Below are 16213 nucleotides of genomic sequence, written 5' to 3'. Positions count from 1 at the left end.
GATCACTCATCTGGAACGAGCGAATGCTTCATGTTTTCTTTGCACGAGGCTTCTGCTTGGGTTGTGCGCCTCCTCCCAGGCCATTAAACCGTGGCACACGCATTTCTGAGACTAACTATTCACCCTGAGGTTTCTTAGTCCATTGTCATTTCCCTGGAAATATATCCAATAGCCAAAGTTGGCCACTGACGACGTCAGCGCTTCTAACCAAGCTTTCCAGGGCTTCGGAAAACCAGGGAGAGTGCAATCAGGCAGTGCAACGTAACCAAGGCATTGCACGAAGCAGCGGACATCACTGCCTTGCGTGTCGCGCAGTCTTGCTCATTTGACCACCCACGTTGCTCCTCTGATAGCGTCGCTGCGGCGAGCATCCACGCAGCTACAGGATGGGCAACATACAATTCTACCCGGACATCTATGCCGACCTTGAAAAGTGGAACAGCAGCACCAGGGCCAATGTGACCGATCGGAATACGAAAATCGATGCTCTGTTGGCTACGGTCAATAGCACAGCGACGACGACGGCCGCACTGGCCGCGATAAACGTACGAGTATATACTGTTACAAGTGTTAGAACATAATACATACATATATGTACCGGAAGTCATTCAACTACAAGTGTTTATACGTATACTATAGGCATCACACATTGTTTCACAAGACCTGCTGTAATTTGGGTCCGGCGGATTCTGTCGGCAGAAAAATTGTCAGAATTCGGTACTTTTTCTGGTAAGTTTCATGCATGTTTGGTATGTGGATAAAGAAATGGAGCAGAATTCGAGGAATTGCCCGCCATCAGGTTTGTATGGTTCTGCCAATTTCTGCTTTTCGAGCAGAATCTGCCACCTTTTTGAGCATAATCCGCCGGTCCCTAGCTGTAATAACTGGACCCCAGAGCCAATCTTGTAAACTCTAACACTCTAGCATGTTCTACATGTGTATTCGCTCATAAGCACCTGCTTTCCACGCTAATACTGTAGTAGCTCCCCGCCCAAGTGTCTTTTGTGAGTACTAAGTTCGTGTCATATGATTGTTTTCAACAATCAGGAGAGCGCAACGTACCGAATCTCACAAACGGTCCCGCTACCAACTGGGGCTGCCAGCCAGCTGCCGCTATTGCTGGATCGGAACTGCTTGTTGAACGCTTATTCTATCAACGCAACCTATGAGAGGGTGAGTGAGCAGTTCCGGAGTAGTAGATCCATTTCTTGATGTCCTATTTCTGGCTAAAAGTTGCGTTTGTCGATAACAGGTCGAATGGGACTGTTTAAGTATTGGAGACGTTGTTTTCTGGGGACAAACACTCGAAGCGTCTCCTAAATGTAGGCTCAAGTCTACATTGCCTTGAAGTGTAATAGCAAGATACTGGTACATGCACGAGGGCGTTGTCTTTATAGTACTCCTGCCTTGTTCCATGGCATAATCAAATTACAGTACCGGTGCGCGGAACGTGTTAGTCTCACTGGAGGTTTAGCTGTGTTACAGTAAAGTCTGGTTTAAGCGACCACCCCACGGTGCAAGCAAAAGCGGTCGTTAAATCCAGGTGGTCTTTAGAACCAGGTCCCACAGTGTCTGTGTAGAACTGTCGGTGCATGGAAAAAAAGTCGGCAGGAAAACCGCGAGCTCCCATGTAGGGAGCAACACACTCTTCTCATAAGTTTCAGGTATTGAAAAGGATTGTACTCCGACGTACATACTTGCATTGAGAAGTCTGATTGATTGAAACGAGACTTATTTCTGATGGACAACCTTTTTTGTTTTGTTGTCACTTCATATTCTCAACTTGCCGATAATTCCTCTGACGAGAAGGCTTTGGAAAGTTCAAAAATAAAGATATTCTAGAGCAATGCCAAGGACAGTTAGTGTAACTCGGATACTGAGCAAACGAAATGTAAAAATAGAAGAAAAAACATGGGAACGATTTATGAAGCAAGTAACTATTCTGACGACATAGTGTCTTGTTACAGTCGTGGATAGTTGCTTCATTTTCTTATATTGGACAGGGTTAATGTCCTTGCTTTTCGCGCGCCTCTTGCTTTCTGCTTTGTCCCTACGCACCACTCTCCTGATTCAATGCATAAACACTCAGATACACGTATTCTCTGATTGGTATCCCGCAGGTATACGCCGATTTGAACGACCTCTTGAAGCCGCTCAATACCAAGATTGAGAACACTAAAATCTACCTTACCGCTCTGGCAGCTGTTGACACGCCAGCTTCGGTGACACAAGTGAAAGTTACAGACGCTAATGTTGCCAGTGTAAGTACAGGGGTCACAGTGCCTAGTGTAACATCAGAACACTGCATAAGGAAGTTGGACACTCCCACACCGGAGCTCGCGCATTTCCCAGGGACCTAACCTAACCTGACACTTGACTGACTCATGATTGCCATCCTAAGAGCGTCGGTAGGATATGTTTGATTTTACTCCATCAAGCAGACAGGCAGTGATGCAGCCTCAACAGCAAACTAAGTGACAGCGGGGATTGTTAAGTAGGAGGCTATAAGACAAACTTAATTAATATGACAGTGGTTTGGTGTATCTGCCTTAAATGGATTAGTACATGTACTAATGTGGAAAGGAAAAGGACATATGGATACGAGTTAAGAGTAACTCTCCATCACTGTAACTGGATACTATATACAGTCAGAAAGTGCAATAACTAGGCACAAAACTGACAAGAGTACTGAGACATTCGACGTCCTGACACCTAGCTTCAACACATCTCCGTAGCACTAACTGACAGCCTTCCAACTTGGAAGGTTCAAGGTCATGGAAAGACCAAAGAGGGGAAGGCAATTAACTCGTATCCTTATGTCCTTTTCCTTTCTACTTTTATTATTGGCTCAATACCCGAGTTTCAAACATGTACTACAGTAATAATAATAATAATAATAATAATAATAATAATAATAATTTTATAATAGCAATAAAAAGAACAAATTCTGCAGTCATCGCCACACTACAACGAAGTCATGAAAGTTTACCAGAATTAATTTTCTTGTCACATTCATCAGTGGAAAGTCGTGACTGAAGAGTAACCATGCTGAACAATGATTAAATATACATTCAATGATGTGTTACGAGAACAAAATACAGTGACAAAATAGAAAGAGGGAAGGTGAGACAATAGCAGTGAAGTGAGAGCTAAGTGCAACGGTGGGTGAAAAACTAATAATTATAACGCTAAAACTATGTAGTGAGACAAACAATCATGTTGTGCACCTACGAAAACAATTTTAACGCAACTACATGTTTCTTCTGCTTACAAAGATCAGGCTTATGCAAACGAATACAAACAGCCTCAAGTACTTTCAACTGACTAGCATACCGTGCACGACAAAGAACAGAAAAACTAAAATCATCATACACCTGCAGACACTTAGGGTGAGACAACAAGTGAAGAAAAATTTAAACAATCGACGAGGAGACAATAGTCGTAAAATGACAATAAATAAGATAAATTGTGCACTCATAACAACAGCAAAAATGAAGAAAGTCAAGTTCCATAACGTTTTCTTGTGACTGTCATCAGTGGAACGCCGTCACATAAAAATGTAATAATTAAAACACACACTTATATACATGTAGCTAATATGGTTTCAGGTAGAAATACAGCAGCTAACAAGTACAAAAAGGGAAGTTTGCACCTTTGCAATGTGTGAATATAGTGTATGTGAGAAAGGTAGTGGCAGATGAATGTGATACTGTGTGAATGAATGTAATGGTGCGTGTGTATTACTTGAAGAGTGTGAGTGATACAACGTTTTCTTTCTGTTTACATAGCACAGGGTCACGAGTACGAATATACACAGCTTCCAACACCTGCAATTGCTTGAAGAAACGTGCGCAACGAATAACACTAAACCGGGAATCGTCAAACACCTTACGACATTCTGGACTGGACACCAAATGCTTGTACACTGCAGACTTCCTCTTGTCAACATCAAACTCCTCCTCATCACTACTCTCATCCTCCACCTCCATTCCAATGCCGCCGTCCATCCCATCGCACTCGTATTCGTCGTCATCAGTCTCCATCTCCTCGCGACACCGCTTCCCTTTCCTTGATTCGTTCTGTGCCGTGCCTGTGCTTCCTCCTGCGTCTCCTTGCCTTGTGTTCTCCACTTGTCTCAGTCGTGCCTCTGCTAGTCTCTTGCTTCTCCTCGGTTCTGCTCTGTTTTCAAGTTAATAATAATAATAATAATAATAATAATAATAATAATAATAATAATAATAATAAAACAGGTCGCGTAATGAAGCAGCATAACGATAGATGTGCAAAGTCATGATGCCTGGTCCACTTGAAGCCTTCTGTCAGTACATGTACTGCGATTTAAAGACATGTATACAGTCGACTCCTGATATAACGAACACCATTGTGCCGAATAAAGAGTTCTTTATAGTTCGTTATAACAGAAATGCACTCACAATACAAGAAACAAATCATGGCTGACATAATTATTCCACAGGACAGTAAGACCGCAATTGGTTTATATGTAGCCCTACACGATTTGGTGCGTTATAAACGAAGCCTGTTCGCTATAAAGAGTCAATTTGAATGGGTTCAAACAAGGACAAGGACAATTGTATTGTATTGTATTGTATTGTATGTTATTATTTTTCTTGGGCATTCCCAACAGACCCTAAGGTCTTCTTACAGGGTGCCCAAGATGAATGAAATTGTTAAGTTCCTGGCGAAATGAATTGGGGATATGATTTGTGCGAAGGGATTCGGGAAGCGCATTAAAGCGGTCAGCACCAAGGAATGAAATAGATCTGTATCCAGCTTGAGCTTGCACAATGGGTAAGGAAAGGGAATAATTGACTTGGCCGCGGGTTACGCTATCTGTGTGAGCGCAGTCACGGCGGAGGGAGAACATGTCAGAGAGGAGTGAACTGCAGATATTGTGGATGCAACGGAATACGAAGAATATGGACTTAGTATGATATCTTTTGTCTAAGCTAATTATGTGGTATCGCTCAAGCAAGCACAATGGTTCGCAATGCCATGAAATTCTCTATATATTATATTATGCGAGTTCGATATAAGTGGAGTCGACTGTACCTTCTATTACCCGGTATATGCAAACGCACACATACACACACATACACACACACACACACACGCACATGCACGCACACACATATACACACGTATTCAGGCAGAGTCGCAAACACACGCAACGTAGATATTCTATACAGTGCTCTTTGTTCTAGGTGTGTGTTCACGCGTGTGTGCGTACGGATGGGATTCGGTGTCGATGTGCGAGTGCGTGCGCACGTGCGTGAGTGAGCATGTGTTTGGATGTGTTTGTGTATGTGTGCGTATGTATGTGCGTGCATATGTGACTGCGTGTGTGCATATGCGTGTTCTGACTTCCCTTACAGCTGCAAACGGACACCGGGAGTAACTCCTGGCCCACACAGAAGACAAATCTGACCACGCTGGCTCTTGATGCAACCTACAAGGATCCACGTCTCGCTAGCGATCAGATACCCACAGCGCTGAGCAATCTATCCTTGTCTTCACCCACGGCGCTCAAGACCTTCGTGGCGACCGTGATCACGACTTACTCTGAGAACAGGATGGCGGTGATCGCTGCGGCAAACCCATAAATACTGGTTCTTGGGTAAAGTCTCGTGCATGCATGATTCGTATTATGACCTTCTCACGCTATGGCCACCGTTCAGCCCGTGCACATTCACAACACTCACCTCCAGATAACATTTCAAATTGGCGACGGCGGAGATCTGTAGGACAGATGCGCTCTGCGCTCGTTTTTCGCGGCACCTGCTCGCCAGCTTAGCATGATAATGTCATCATTGGCAAATAGCCACCGACGCCCTATGAAAATGGTTTAGAGCAGCGCCCTCAATAGCATCCTCCCTCCCTCCTTACCACAATGTGATGTTATCTTTCACTCTACTTCTCTCACGACCATCTACCCATTGTCCTCGTTCCTCACTATTATTCGTTTCCCCTCCTCCTCCACTCCTCATGGTTTTACTGCATTTAAAACAGTTATGGTGTGCTTTGTGTGCGTAGACGCCGAGACCTTTAAGGTCGGCAGAGCAGCCTGGCCCCGCTACCACTTCTCGCACATATTCGGGAATATAGTAGACTTTCGTAAAAAATAAAATGAAAATTATCGCCACTAATGCTACATGGGTGGACAGCGGCCCCATCATTATCCATGTGCACTCTTGGCATATCTCACGTCATGAGATATGCCAAGAGAACAAAAAGAAACGAGGAAAAGGACAAAACAAAGGGAATGTAGGGACGACGTGCCGATATGCTGGGAGCAACTCAACCGACCAGAGGTCTTGACGTCAGCGTTGCAACTAGGCATCGAAAATGGCGGAGGGGGGGGGGGGGGAGGGTTGCACAAGAACAACTACAAAACAACCACAATTCAAAAAGAGGACCAAAAGTTTACAAGTTATCCGTTTTGTCCAACACTAACGGTTATAAGCAGAATACTGTTGAGTCAAAAATGTGCAATCTGTCTTGCTTCGTGATCGCGTAACTTCCTCTCTTTTGCTTATCCCTGATAACATGAGCCTCCCAAGTTGGGTGGTCGTTGTTTCGCTTTTCCGAAGTGAGCTGTGGCTGTCCTGTGCCGTGGTCCTTCGTCCTTCATCACCATCTTATCATAGCTAACCTTCTTAGTTCGCTGTGATGTTTAGCTTGTTTTCGTCTAGAGTGCGCTCACCTTCCCCTTTCTTACGTAACTTCATAACTTAGAACCTTCCTAGTTGGAAGGCTGCTGGTTTGCGCATTCTAGACGTGATGCAGCTAAGCATCAGGTCGTTGAATGTCATGATCTTATCAGTCAGGTTTTGTGCAAATTGTTGCACATATTTGACTCAACAGTATTCTGCTTATAACCGTTAGTGTTGGACAAAACGGATAACTTGTAAACTTATGGTCCTCTTTTTTAATTTTAATCCTTGGCTCTCCATCCGAGTTTAATATACAAACATAAGTTTGAAAATACCCACAAAAATAATAACTTGGTTCGAAATAATGAAAGGAAAATAATGACGCCCTAAAGCGCTAAATACGAAATTAAGAAAAAGGGAAATTGTAAACCACATAGCGCTAAAGCTGCACGAAATAATATATTTAAATTATAACTAAACTGGGTGAAAAACCAAGAAATCAAAACAAACGAAACAAACTAATATTAAAATGTAAATGAAGCTCAATATCATCAGCATAGCCGAACCAAGGAACATGACCCGTGCCACAATCTAGAGTTCATCCGTAGAAGTCGGTAGCCATCAGCCAGTGGCGGTGAGTGAGGTGCTTATGAACATCATGTTCCGGGGCCGGGGTTATCCATGCACCTGCGCATACGTGTGATGTGAATAGAAGGTTAATTTTTTGTAGCTGTTTCGTGCTAGTAGTAGTACCAGTTCTATTGCACTTATCAATCATCCTTATTGGCGTCACGCCATCGTGGAATACAGTCAACTTCGCTAATAACGACTGCGGATATAACGACAGTTCGCGAATAACGACAGAATTTCCATGCCCAGAGCAAAGTCCCATCCCACTGTAATACATTTAATGAGACTTCGGGTATAACGACACTTCGCGAATAAGGACAATTTTTTGATGCCCCGCCGAGTGTCGTTATAAGCGAAGTTCACTGTAAAAGAAGAATAGTAATGTAAGGTTAGGTACCGTGCTGGCAACTGAAATCCGACCCCTGAACGGTGCGCTCACATTGCAAAGACCCAACACGGGATAGTGAAACTACGAAAATAGAGACCGCTAGAATGTGAACGCATCGCTAAGGGGTCGGATTTCAGTAGCCAGCATTTTACACTAGGCCAGCCGAGTGGATAACCAGGAACTAAGGCGAGGATTTGTTTCATATAGACTACAGTTTCCCGACCTTAGCTTAGGATAGGAAGGTATCAGGGAGCTGCCTGCAAGCTGGTTCCTCTGCATCTACGTCTGCGTCTACCTGCACTGGCTTCAGCGCCATGTCGTCATGTTATCTCCAGGATATCTCGCAGTGAGCAACATAAAAATGAGACATCCGGCACAGGATACAGAGGTAGTGAACATGGTGAATGTCCGCGTAGTACGAATCACAATCGTCAACAATGCCTCCCTGGACTGGTACCATAGCTTCCCCTCAACTTGTTGTTCACAAAGGTGCGATCAGCCTGTAGCTTGAAGGGTAGATAGACTGAACGTCAAACCCTGCAGGCAATATGTTAGCATTGTTGTGGATTGCTCCTCCAATCCTCACCGAGAATCTCCACATATCCAGTGAGACAAGAGTAGAAATTCAATCTTTTTAGTTCTTCTTCGTCTCCGCCGCCATAGCGCTACAGCGACGCAATGGGCAACGGGTCGAGCTTGACCCTCCGAGACCTGGAGAACGAACTGGTAGCTCTGAGAAACGATGCCCTGGGTCCCGGCATTGAGTACAGGAGCAAGCTCATCGCGATATTCGACGCTATAAAGTTAGAAGCGGATGGAGCTAAGGCCCTGGTCGACCTGAAGGTAACACAATTATACACCGTGTAATTATTATTAATAATGATGATTACATGCATTTCTTTTCTGTTATTCACAAGTTGTTCTTCTTGTTTATTCTTGTTTTACTTCGAAGTACTTCGCAAGGCCAAACGGGCAATGGTGCCAATTTCTATGGAAGCAAATTTCAAAGTGGGAGAGAGCGGGGGGAGAGGGAGAGCGAGAGCGAGAGAGAGAAAGAGAGAGAGAGAGAGAGAGAGAGAGAGAGAGAGAGAGAGAGAGAGAGAGAGAGAGAGAGAGAGAGAGAGAGAGAGAGAGAGAGAGAGAGAGAGAGAGAGAGAGAGAGAGAGAGAGAGAGAGAGAGAGAGAGAGAGAGAGAGAGGAGAGAGAGAGAGAGAGAGAGAGAGAGATACAGAGAGGGAAGCAGTGAGGTTAGGGGCATCGGGGGTTCAGGGAATGAAAAATGGAAAGGTCTGAAGAAAAAATTGACTGTCACCACCAGGACTCAAACCAGGGACCTTCGCATGATTTCTGTTCTTGTTCATATCATCTCATCTTTTATATGGTGAACTGTAGTAACCTCCTTTTAAAACTGAAGATGTTCTCCCCTCTGTGGCCGAGGAACTCGCTACCTATACCCGTGATCAGGTGACCGGGAACGAGTATGGTGTCTCCGTCAGTAGTACACTAAACTTGCGGATTATGACCCTTGAACGTGCATGGGAAAAGCGTTGTTTCTCGCGAGTTGTCCTTATTCACGATATGTTAAAAGCCTGGAGTCAAGTGGCTACTCGGTCTGAAGATAGTGTTGTTGTTCGCGAGGTGTTGTTATATCCAAGTTTGTTATTCGCGAGATGTTGTTATAACCGAGGTTTTTATTCCCGAGATTTTGTTACATGTATATCCGAGGTTGTTATTCGCAAAGTTGACTGTGTATACACTGAGGTCTGCTGTACACAATACATACACATACATGCCATTAGCGATACCCGATGTTTTCGTGTGTCTTCTCTCTGTCTTCAGCCCTGACGGAATGGGTGCTGTAGCGGCATTGCATTGCCCCACAAGGCGTAGCAGCAGCGGATTCATTTTTAGAATTCAGGTTTTGTTTTAGCACGATATCATCCAACCAGGCTGCAACTAGGGGAAAAGTCTCTCTGTAGGCTTCCCTACTTTCAGTTGGGCGAGGCTTTCCGGAGATGGGGTTTATAGTGAGAAGTAGTCCTGTTAATCGTGCAAGAATTTAGCTTTCTTGATCGGGGTATTTCCCTCTGCAGGCTGCCAGCGCCGAGATGGCGGCTGAAGCCAGCCAGATCGACTCGGAGACGGTGCTGCAGAAAGCGCAGAACCTCTGCTGCACCTGTATAGACACGGTCACGGGAGCAATCCTGGCGGCTACGGAGAAGGTCAGGAATTGCCCGTCTGCTTGGGATTATTATTATTATTATTATACGCATTCCCGCGGCAGCGTCAACCAAGCAGTTATGCTTGATCCACACGTTCGCTTATGCTGGACATTGAAACAAAGCAGATGTAGACAGCTCCTAGAGAATGGGGCTCTACAAAACCAATGATCGAAGTTAGTCCTTCAGTAACATGGAGCGTCAAACAATTGGTCTCATTGGAAAAATGTCATCACTATTGTCTCCTCATGTAGCATCATGGTCAATGGGTAGCCAGATAATTATACGTATGAGGTTGAGTTGCCAGATAATTATTAAAAGATTCAAATAGTAATATTATTATAGAATGGTTGTTATGAGTTTATAAGGGTGCCATGGCTGTTTCTACTCGTGGCGAGGGTGTGCACAAACACTCTTCACCAGCGCGTTCCATGCTGGACGGTCCACAGCAATCCGCTCCAGACGGCGCAAGTCCTCAACACTCCGCAGGTGCCCATTGTTCGACTGGGACAGATCGGTGTGGAGCTTTATTGGTAGTGTCACCCTCGGCCTCCCACGGTACCTCCCCTCGGGTGCCTGAAAGTATTGCTCCATGCTCAATCGTGCTGGCGTGTCCTTACCCAGGCGAAGCACATGCCCGAATAGACTCCAGCGTGAATTTCGGATCAAGTCCGACACCGGCTCCACTCCACATCGGACATACAACGCCAAATTACTAATCTTCTGTGGCCATGTGATGCCGAGAAGTGACCTGAGTTGCCTTCTATGGAAAGCGTCCAGGGAGCTTTCGCTAGCAACCGTCAGGCCCCAGGTGCCTGAATTATAGAGAAGTATCGGCATGATAAAGGCGCAGTACAACCTCATACGCAGAGGCTCTCGAATCAGTCCTCGGCGCTTCCAAAGATACCATATGGATCGGAAGGCAGCCTCGGCCAATTGCCTGCGACGTGTCACATCCTCAATGTCGCCCAGGAGTGGGCCCAGCTTTCGGGATGTCCTCCAGCGCTCGTCAATTCTGTCTACAGATCGACCCAGCTCTGTCCACTCAGTTTTGGTGTTGTTGACTCTCAGGGCCCACTGCCCGAGAGTGTGGTCTATGACCGGTTCGAGCTCTGTGAGCCATTGACGACTAAGGCTTATGAAATCGGTGTCATCTGCGTAGACAAGCTCAAATGAATGTTGATGCTTTGATCCATTGGCGGTCTGTTTCGTGCCACCTGGGTGCTCCTCAGATCTCTCAGTGCTGCCTCTAAGTATATAACAAACAACACCGGGGAGAGAGAATCATCCTGCGGGGTGCCAATTGTAGTTTCAAGTGAAGGGACTCTAATACTGCCCTGCCGATGCGTACCTGCAGAGTTGTGTTGGTCAACAGCACTCTAACCAGCCGAACATCATCCTCCGTCAGGAAAGACTCAAGAACTGTCAACAGTTTGTCACGACGTATACAGTCGAATGCTTTGGACATGTCGATTCCAAGAATGGTCATTTCCCGCCGATAATGCTGACATGTTGCTGCAAACCATCTGTGGCTCCAAACAAGGTCCGCTGTAGATCGGCCTGCTCTGAAACCACTCTGCGTCGGAGACAAGTACTCACCGACTTTCGACGATATTCTTCGCAATGTAATAATGGAGAGCGTTTTGCGTAATGATGTAAGGAGGACAATAGGGCGCAGATTTCCAGGTGGTCCAACCGTCTTTCCTGGTTTCTGCAACGGTACCAGTGTGCTTGGGATTGCCGGAGGAAAAACGTTATTGAAATGACACATAAACGCACGCACGTACACATACCAGTACATGATTATACTACTGCAGCAGTATGTTGATATGCCAGGAAAGTGTTTTGATGATGAGGGAATCAGGGAAGGTAAAACACTGCATTAGGCTATCCATGTAGCAAGGAAATTCGTCAATTCTCGTCACCGCAGGCGTAACGTTTGAGAATTTCACAAGAGAGACATACTGTATTCATACATTATGTGGTAAGGGAGGTTAGGTCCGACAAAATGCTGCCCTGGGTAACTTGTGCAGTGCTATCGGAGAGCTACACCAGCACACGCACACATATACATACCAAACTTAATTTTAAAAGGCTCGTGAAGCGAATACTACTGCAATAGATTGATCCGGAGGGTTTCGACGGATGAATCAGCTCCACTATTTTACTGTGCTGTGCTCCTTCTTTCCAACCTGGTTATCAACTTCTTCCATCCGTTTCTGATGGGTCTTGATGGGCTGGGTCTTTTCAATTATTCAAGCAAGTGACTATCTAGAGCCACACGCTTATGTTCCATATTTGGCTCTTCATGTGATGAGTACGACAATTTCAATTTTTAATTGCTTTGGGCCGTTTCGCTGCCTGTTGATTTGACTTCAGATCAATGGTGAACTGAGTTCAGACTGGGATAGCCTCCGAGCCGCATACGACGCAGCGATGCTTTATCTCACCGCCTATGAGCGCATTCGAGCGCTGAAAGATACTGAGAATGCTGCTCTAACGGCAGCTGGAGGCACGCTAGCAACAATCGACGCTGCAGCTCTAGCAAAGGTATTTTAATTATACTTAAAGTACACGTATTTGACTGAAGAGCTGGAATACAAAACCTTTAAGTCCATTTCGTCAGTTTTCGGATTTTGACAAAAAAGAGATTCATTTTATGCTCGGCTGGTAATGTATCTAAATCCAGATTTGTGTCCACTTAGATATTCATAAATTTGGCGCCTCTCGGGTTCTGCATCTCAGCTCTTGATGTGTATGTATCGGCATAATTGATTTATAATGGCATCATGCCAGCCTACCAGTTTTAGTTGGGCGGTTCAGTGGAATGCGTCCCATCTCATCTCCAAGCCTTTTTTTAAGGTTGTTACGACCCATTTCATCTTCGCATTGGCCTCGTCTAAATGAAAGTGTTAATCTGCAGTATACCCTGCAGTCATGCGAATGAATCCGTCCTATGGTAGCTAAAGTCCTAAATGATACCCCCTCCAAAGTCTCCCAGACCGTATTCTAACGTCTTATCCCTCAACACAAAATACTACGCACATGACCTATCTAACGGTTTTGACTTTGCCGAACATTGTTTCTTTCCATGACAAGATTTTTGATGTGTTTGCCAATGTGCGTATGTTTATGCGTGTTTACCTGCGTGAGCGCGTGTGTGTGTATGTGCGCATGTGTGTGTGTGTCCGCGTGTGTGTATGCGTGTGTGTGTGTGTGCGTATACGTGTGTGTGTGTGTGTGTGCGTATACGTGTGTGTGCGTGTGTGTGTGTGTTATACGCGACGGTCACATTCATAACATCAACTGCGTGCATCCGCTGCTAGCTGAAAGCTGATACTGCAGTATGGGCCGCCGCCGCCAACAAGGCGGACATAATTCGCCTGGTGTCCCAAACTGGCTTTGATGATCCCAGCAAAGCCGATGCGAAGGCGCAGCTGAAGCTCTACGGCGTGCCTGAACCTGCGGCATTCGTCACCCTCACAAACGCAATGATTCTCGCCTTTGGACAAGCCAGAGCTGCCACTATCAAGTAGAGTTTTAAAGCCTTTACTTGTGTACATGGGTGCCGCTAGTGATCTCGCCCAGTCACCATACGCATGGCCATTCATATTATTACAATCAGGCTTCACTGTGCCGGCCTGCTTGTTTCAACCACCAGCTGCCAGACTATAAAGAAAACCTTTCGAAAAAAATCGTGCAATTTCTCCAATAAACATTCAATCTCTCTCTCTCTCTCTCCCACATTCAGTGTTTCTTTCTCTTACACCCCCCCCCCCCCTCCTATACTATGCTGAAAGTTTAGTTCGAGCACTATCATGACGTCATGACGCATTGTCGATGATCATGCCGAACAAGTAACATGCTCATTTTCACGAATAACTGGATTTTCTCTTTCACTTGGTTATTACGAGTATTCAACGCTCACAATTGCAATACTATTACAAGTAAAATACCATGCTCTCTGCGTTCAGGATTCTCTATGATTGTAAACTTTCTTGTACTCCATCACCTTTCTAGTGTTCACTTATTCATAATATTTCCGAAATTCCTCCTTCTTTTGTGATGTCAGCTTGTACGGCTTCATTCACGAAAACTGAACAGCTGCATGATTGTACATAGTCAGGGCACCGGGAGACCCGATCCCTTGCGCAATGACGTAATTTGTACCATAACCACCCTTCATAAGTTCACAGCCACCTGAGCATGGTCGTCTGGCCTGGGGGTGTTGAATGGTGCATTCCTGATCTCAGCGTACTCACAAGCGTTATTCATACATTCTATATTAATTTAGCAATGCGCAATGGGTCATCAGGACTCAGTAATAAGCAAGTAATTTCCGACCCAAACTCTATCAAAATAATAACCCCTGTACCATAATGTGGCATAGTTGGGCATAATCCTGAAGAAGTTGAGGTCCGTGCTTATCTAGGCTTCTGTTTCCATTCAAACCGAGTATTTCTATGTGTGTCAACACTAAATCCAGACTTATGTGGCACCAGTGCATCTTGAAAATCAGGCTTGTATACAAAAACTGGCCTGAATACGAGACAGACCTTTACACATTACACTACGGCATGCTTTTAAAACAGCCCAAACAGATGAAAGCTGTGCACACCTGCTGGCTGGCAGGTGTCTCAGCTAGGGACTAAAACCGTCATGTAGTCACAGCACATTTCGCCCATAGAAAACAACACTCCTTGAACACAGGACTGGTGTTCTTAGTTTCATGGTGTTTGTCACTGTTTGATGCGCACCACAAATACAGATCACGAGTCCTACAAGTTCTTACAAGCCGCGGTTCGATTTATAAAAACAATTCTGAATGTACAATTATCCTGATACTGAAACAAGGCAGAAATAAAATTAATTTTTAAAATGATTATGAAATCTCAAAGTTCCTCTGAAGCAGAACAATTCACAGGAAATACGGATTTTCTGGAAACGTTGTCTTAATTAATGACAGGACGGCAACAAAAACGAATAGTAGTGTGGAGACGAATGGTAGCGTGTAGGAATGTGGGGTGTATGTGTGGGGGCCCGGGTGGGGGGGGGGGGGGGGTGCATATATGCGTGTACGCATAGGTACGTGTGATTGTCCATCTTTCTACACACTGTGGCTTTATGCATTCACAGGTAATTGCAAGGTATTTGTCAAGACCGGGCAACACTTGTCATCATTCCACACAAGACAAAGAGATTATCACTCATTTATACTTCCACAGTCGGCAAGCCGAGTGCTTCCTTTGGTGGTTCACTTTCTTTCATAACCTGAGGTGCATACTCAAAGTTCTGGCCGTGAATCCGTCTGCATGCAGAGAAGGGATGCATTGGCAGAGTTCACACGCGCACACACAAACACACACAAACACACACAAACACACACAAGAACACACACGCATGCACAAGACCACACACGCGCATGCACATACAAGTACATTATGGTGTGCATACGTGCATTCACGCGGCAACCTTGTCCGCAACGGACGACCCCAAGCGGTTATAACTGCTAGTACAAACTGCACGGCACATTATTATCAGTGTTTTTATTTATTTCAACATGGGACGTGGGGTGGCTGTTTACGTAGGGTGAGGGGGGGGGGGGTGTAGAGATGACTTTGTCCTCCGTATTTAGTGCCCGCCTATTCGCAATCCAAAGGCCATGATGGTACTCACCTGTGCATGTTCTGCATGGCCCACGTGCGAGCATTCGTCTTACAAATTGGGAGGTGGGGTAGATGTTTCTGGGGGGGGGGGGGGGGGGTGTTTCTGGGATAGTTGTTTCTGGGGGGGGGGGGGGGGGGGTGTAATATGGTGGATTCGACTTCTGTGTTTAGTGCTCTGCAATTCGTAACCCATGGCGCATGGTGCGACTCACCTCAGGATGTTCTGCTTCGTTCAGCATGGTGCATGTGGGTGCATATTTCTTTCAATGTGGGATGTGTCATGAGTGGATATTTGTGAAGTGAGGGGGGGGGGGTGCAATGCGCCGATGTTGATTTGACCTCTGTGCTTAGTGCTCCACTATTCCTAATCCAACGGCGCATGATGGTACTCACCTCTGGACGTTCTGCTTCAGAACGGAGTTCGTACGCGTTGTCCGAATGCCCGGCACATAGGCGAACACCTCCGGGCAGTCCTTGGGTCGAATCTTGGACGAGAGGTCTCGGAGTACCGGCGGCCTCTTGTACGGCTCCTTTTGATGCTCAGGGAACTTGGTAAACATGCCCGCCTTGCACCCGCCCGGCTATATTGTGCACAAAACACATGCCATTGTGCAAGGAAATTAATATCATCAGGTGTGA

At 45.5% G+C, this 16213-nt stretch overlaps 3 protein-coding genes across 6 annotated transcripts in view; 2 read left to right on the top strand and 1 right to left on the bottom strand.

Annotated features, from left to right (window-relative positions):
• Window positions 1-6154, top strand: LOC135824603 (uncharacterized). Its single transcript, XM_065337335.1, has 4 exons — window positions 1-545; window positions 1048-1173; window positions 2121-2261; window positions 5394-6154. Exons 1-4 carry the CDS (start codon window positions 387-389, stop codon window positions 5619-5621), a joined length of 654 nt encoding a protein of 217 aa, XP_065193407.1. The 5' UTR covers window positions 1-386; the 3' UTR covers window positions 5622-6154.
• Window positions 6155-8264: 2110 nt separating this feature from the next.
• Window positions 8265-13988, top strand: LOC135824703 (uncharacterized). Its single transcript, XM_065337415.1, has 4 exons — window positions 8265-8532; window positions 9783-9911; window positions 12288-12458; window positions 13235-13988. Exons 1-4 carry the CDS (start codon window positions 8368-8370, stop codon window positions 13442-13444), a joined length of 675 nt encoding a protein of 224 aa, XP_065193487.1. The 5' UTR covers window positions 8265-8367; the 3' UTR covers window positions 13445-13988.
• A 705-nt stretch (window positions 13989-14693) lies between these two features.
• LOC135824533 (cilia-and flagella-associated protein 96-like) overlaps window positions 14694-16213 on the bottom strand; it is an 8884-nt gene continuing 7364 nt past the window's right edge. For all 4 annotated transcript variants that reach the window (XM_065337267.1, XM_065337268.1, XM_065337269.1 and 1 more), the window contains exons 8-9: window positions 15968-16155; window positions 14694-15216 (exon numbers count right to left, since the gene is read on the bottom strand). In XM_065337267.1, coding sequence (XP_065193339.1) covers window positions 15120-15216; window positions 15968-16155 — 285 coding nt within the window. In that variant the 3' untranslated portion in view covers window positions 14694-15119. The remainder of the gene's footprint in view (window positions 15217-15967; window positions 16156-16213) is intronic.

This window comes from Sycon ciliatum, chromosome 9 (assembly GCF_964019385.1).
Source record: "Sycon ciliatum chromosome 9, ocSycCili1.1, whole genome shotgun sequence".
In the NCBI taxonomy this organism is placed as follows: Eukaryota; Metazoa; Porifera; class Calcarea; order Leucosolenida; family Sycettidae; genus Sycon; species Sycon ciliatum.
The sequence above is the reverse complement of the archived record's forward strand: the minus strand, read 5'-3'. Positions and strand labels throughout refer to the sequence as shown.

Excerpts from the sequence above, each read along its gene's own strand:
- LOC135824603 (XM_065337335.1), top strand. The coding sequence starts at position 387 with ATGGGCAACATACAATTCTACCCGGACATCTATGCCGACCTTGAAAAG. Across the intron at positions 546-1,047 it reads CCGCACTGGCCGCGATAAAC|GAGAGCGCAACGTACCGAAT; the intron begins GTACGAGTATAT and ends TTCAACAATCAG. Across the intron at positions 1,174-2,120 it reads TCAACGCAACCTATGAGAGG|GTATACGCCGATTTGAACGA; the intron begins GTGAGTGAGCAG and ends GGTATCCCGCAG.
- LOC135824703 (XM_065337415.1), top strand. The coding sequence starts at position 8,368 with ATGGGCAACGGGTCGAGCTTGACCCTCCGAGACCTGGAGAACGAACTG. Across the intron at positions 9,912-12,287 it reads TCCTGGCGGCTACGGAGAAG|ATCAATGGTGAACTGAGTTC; the intron begins GTCAGGAATTGC and ends ATTTGACTTCAG. Across the intron at positions 12,459-13,234 it reads ACGCTGCAGCTCTAGCAAAG|CTGAAAGCTGATACTGCAGT; the intron begins GTATTTTAATTA and ends ATCCGCTGCTAG.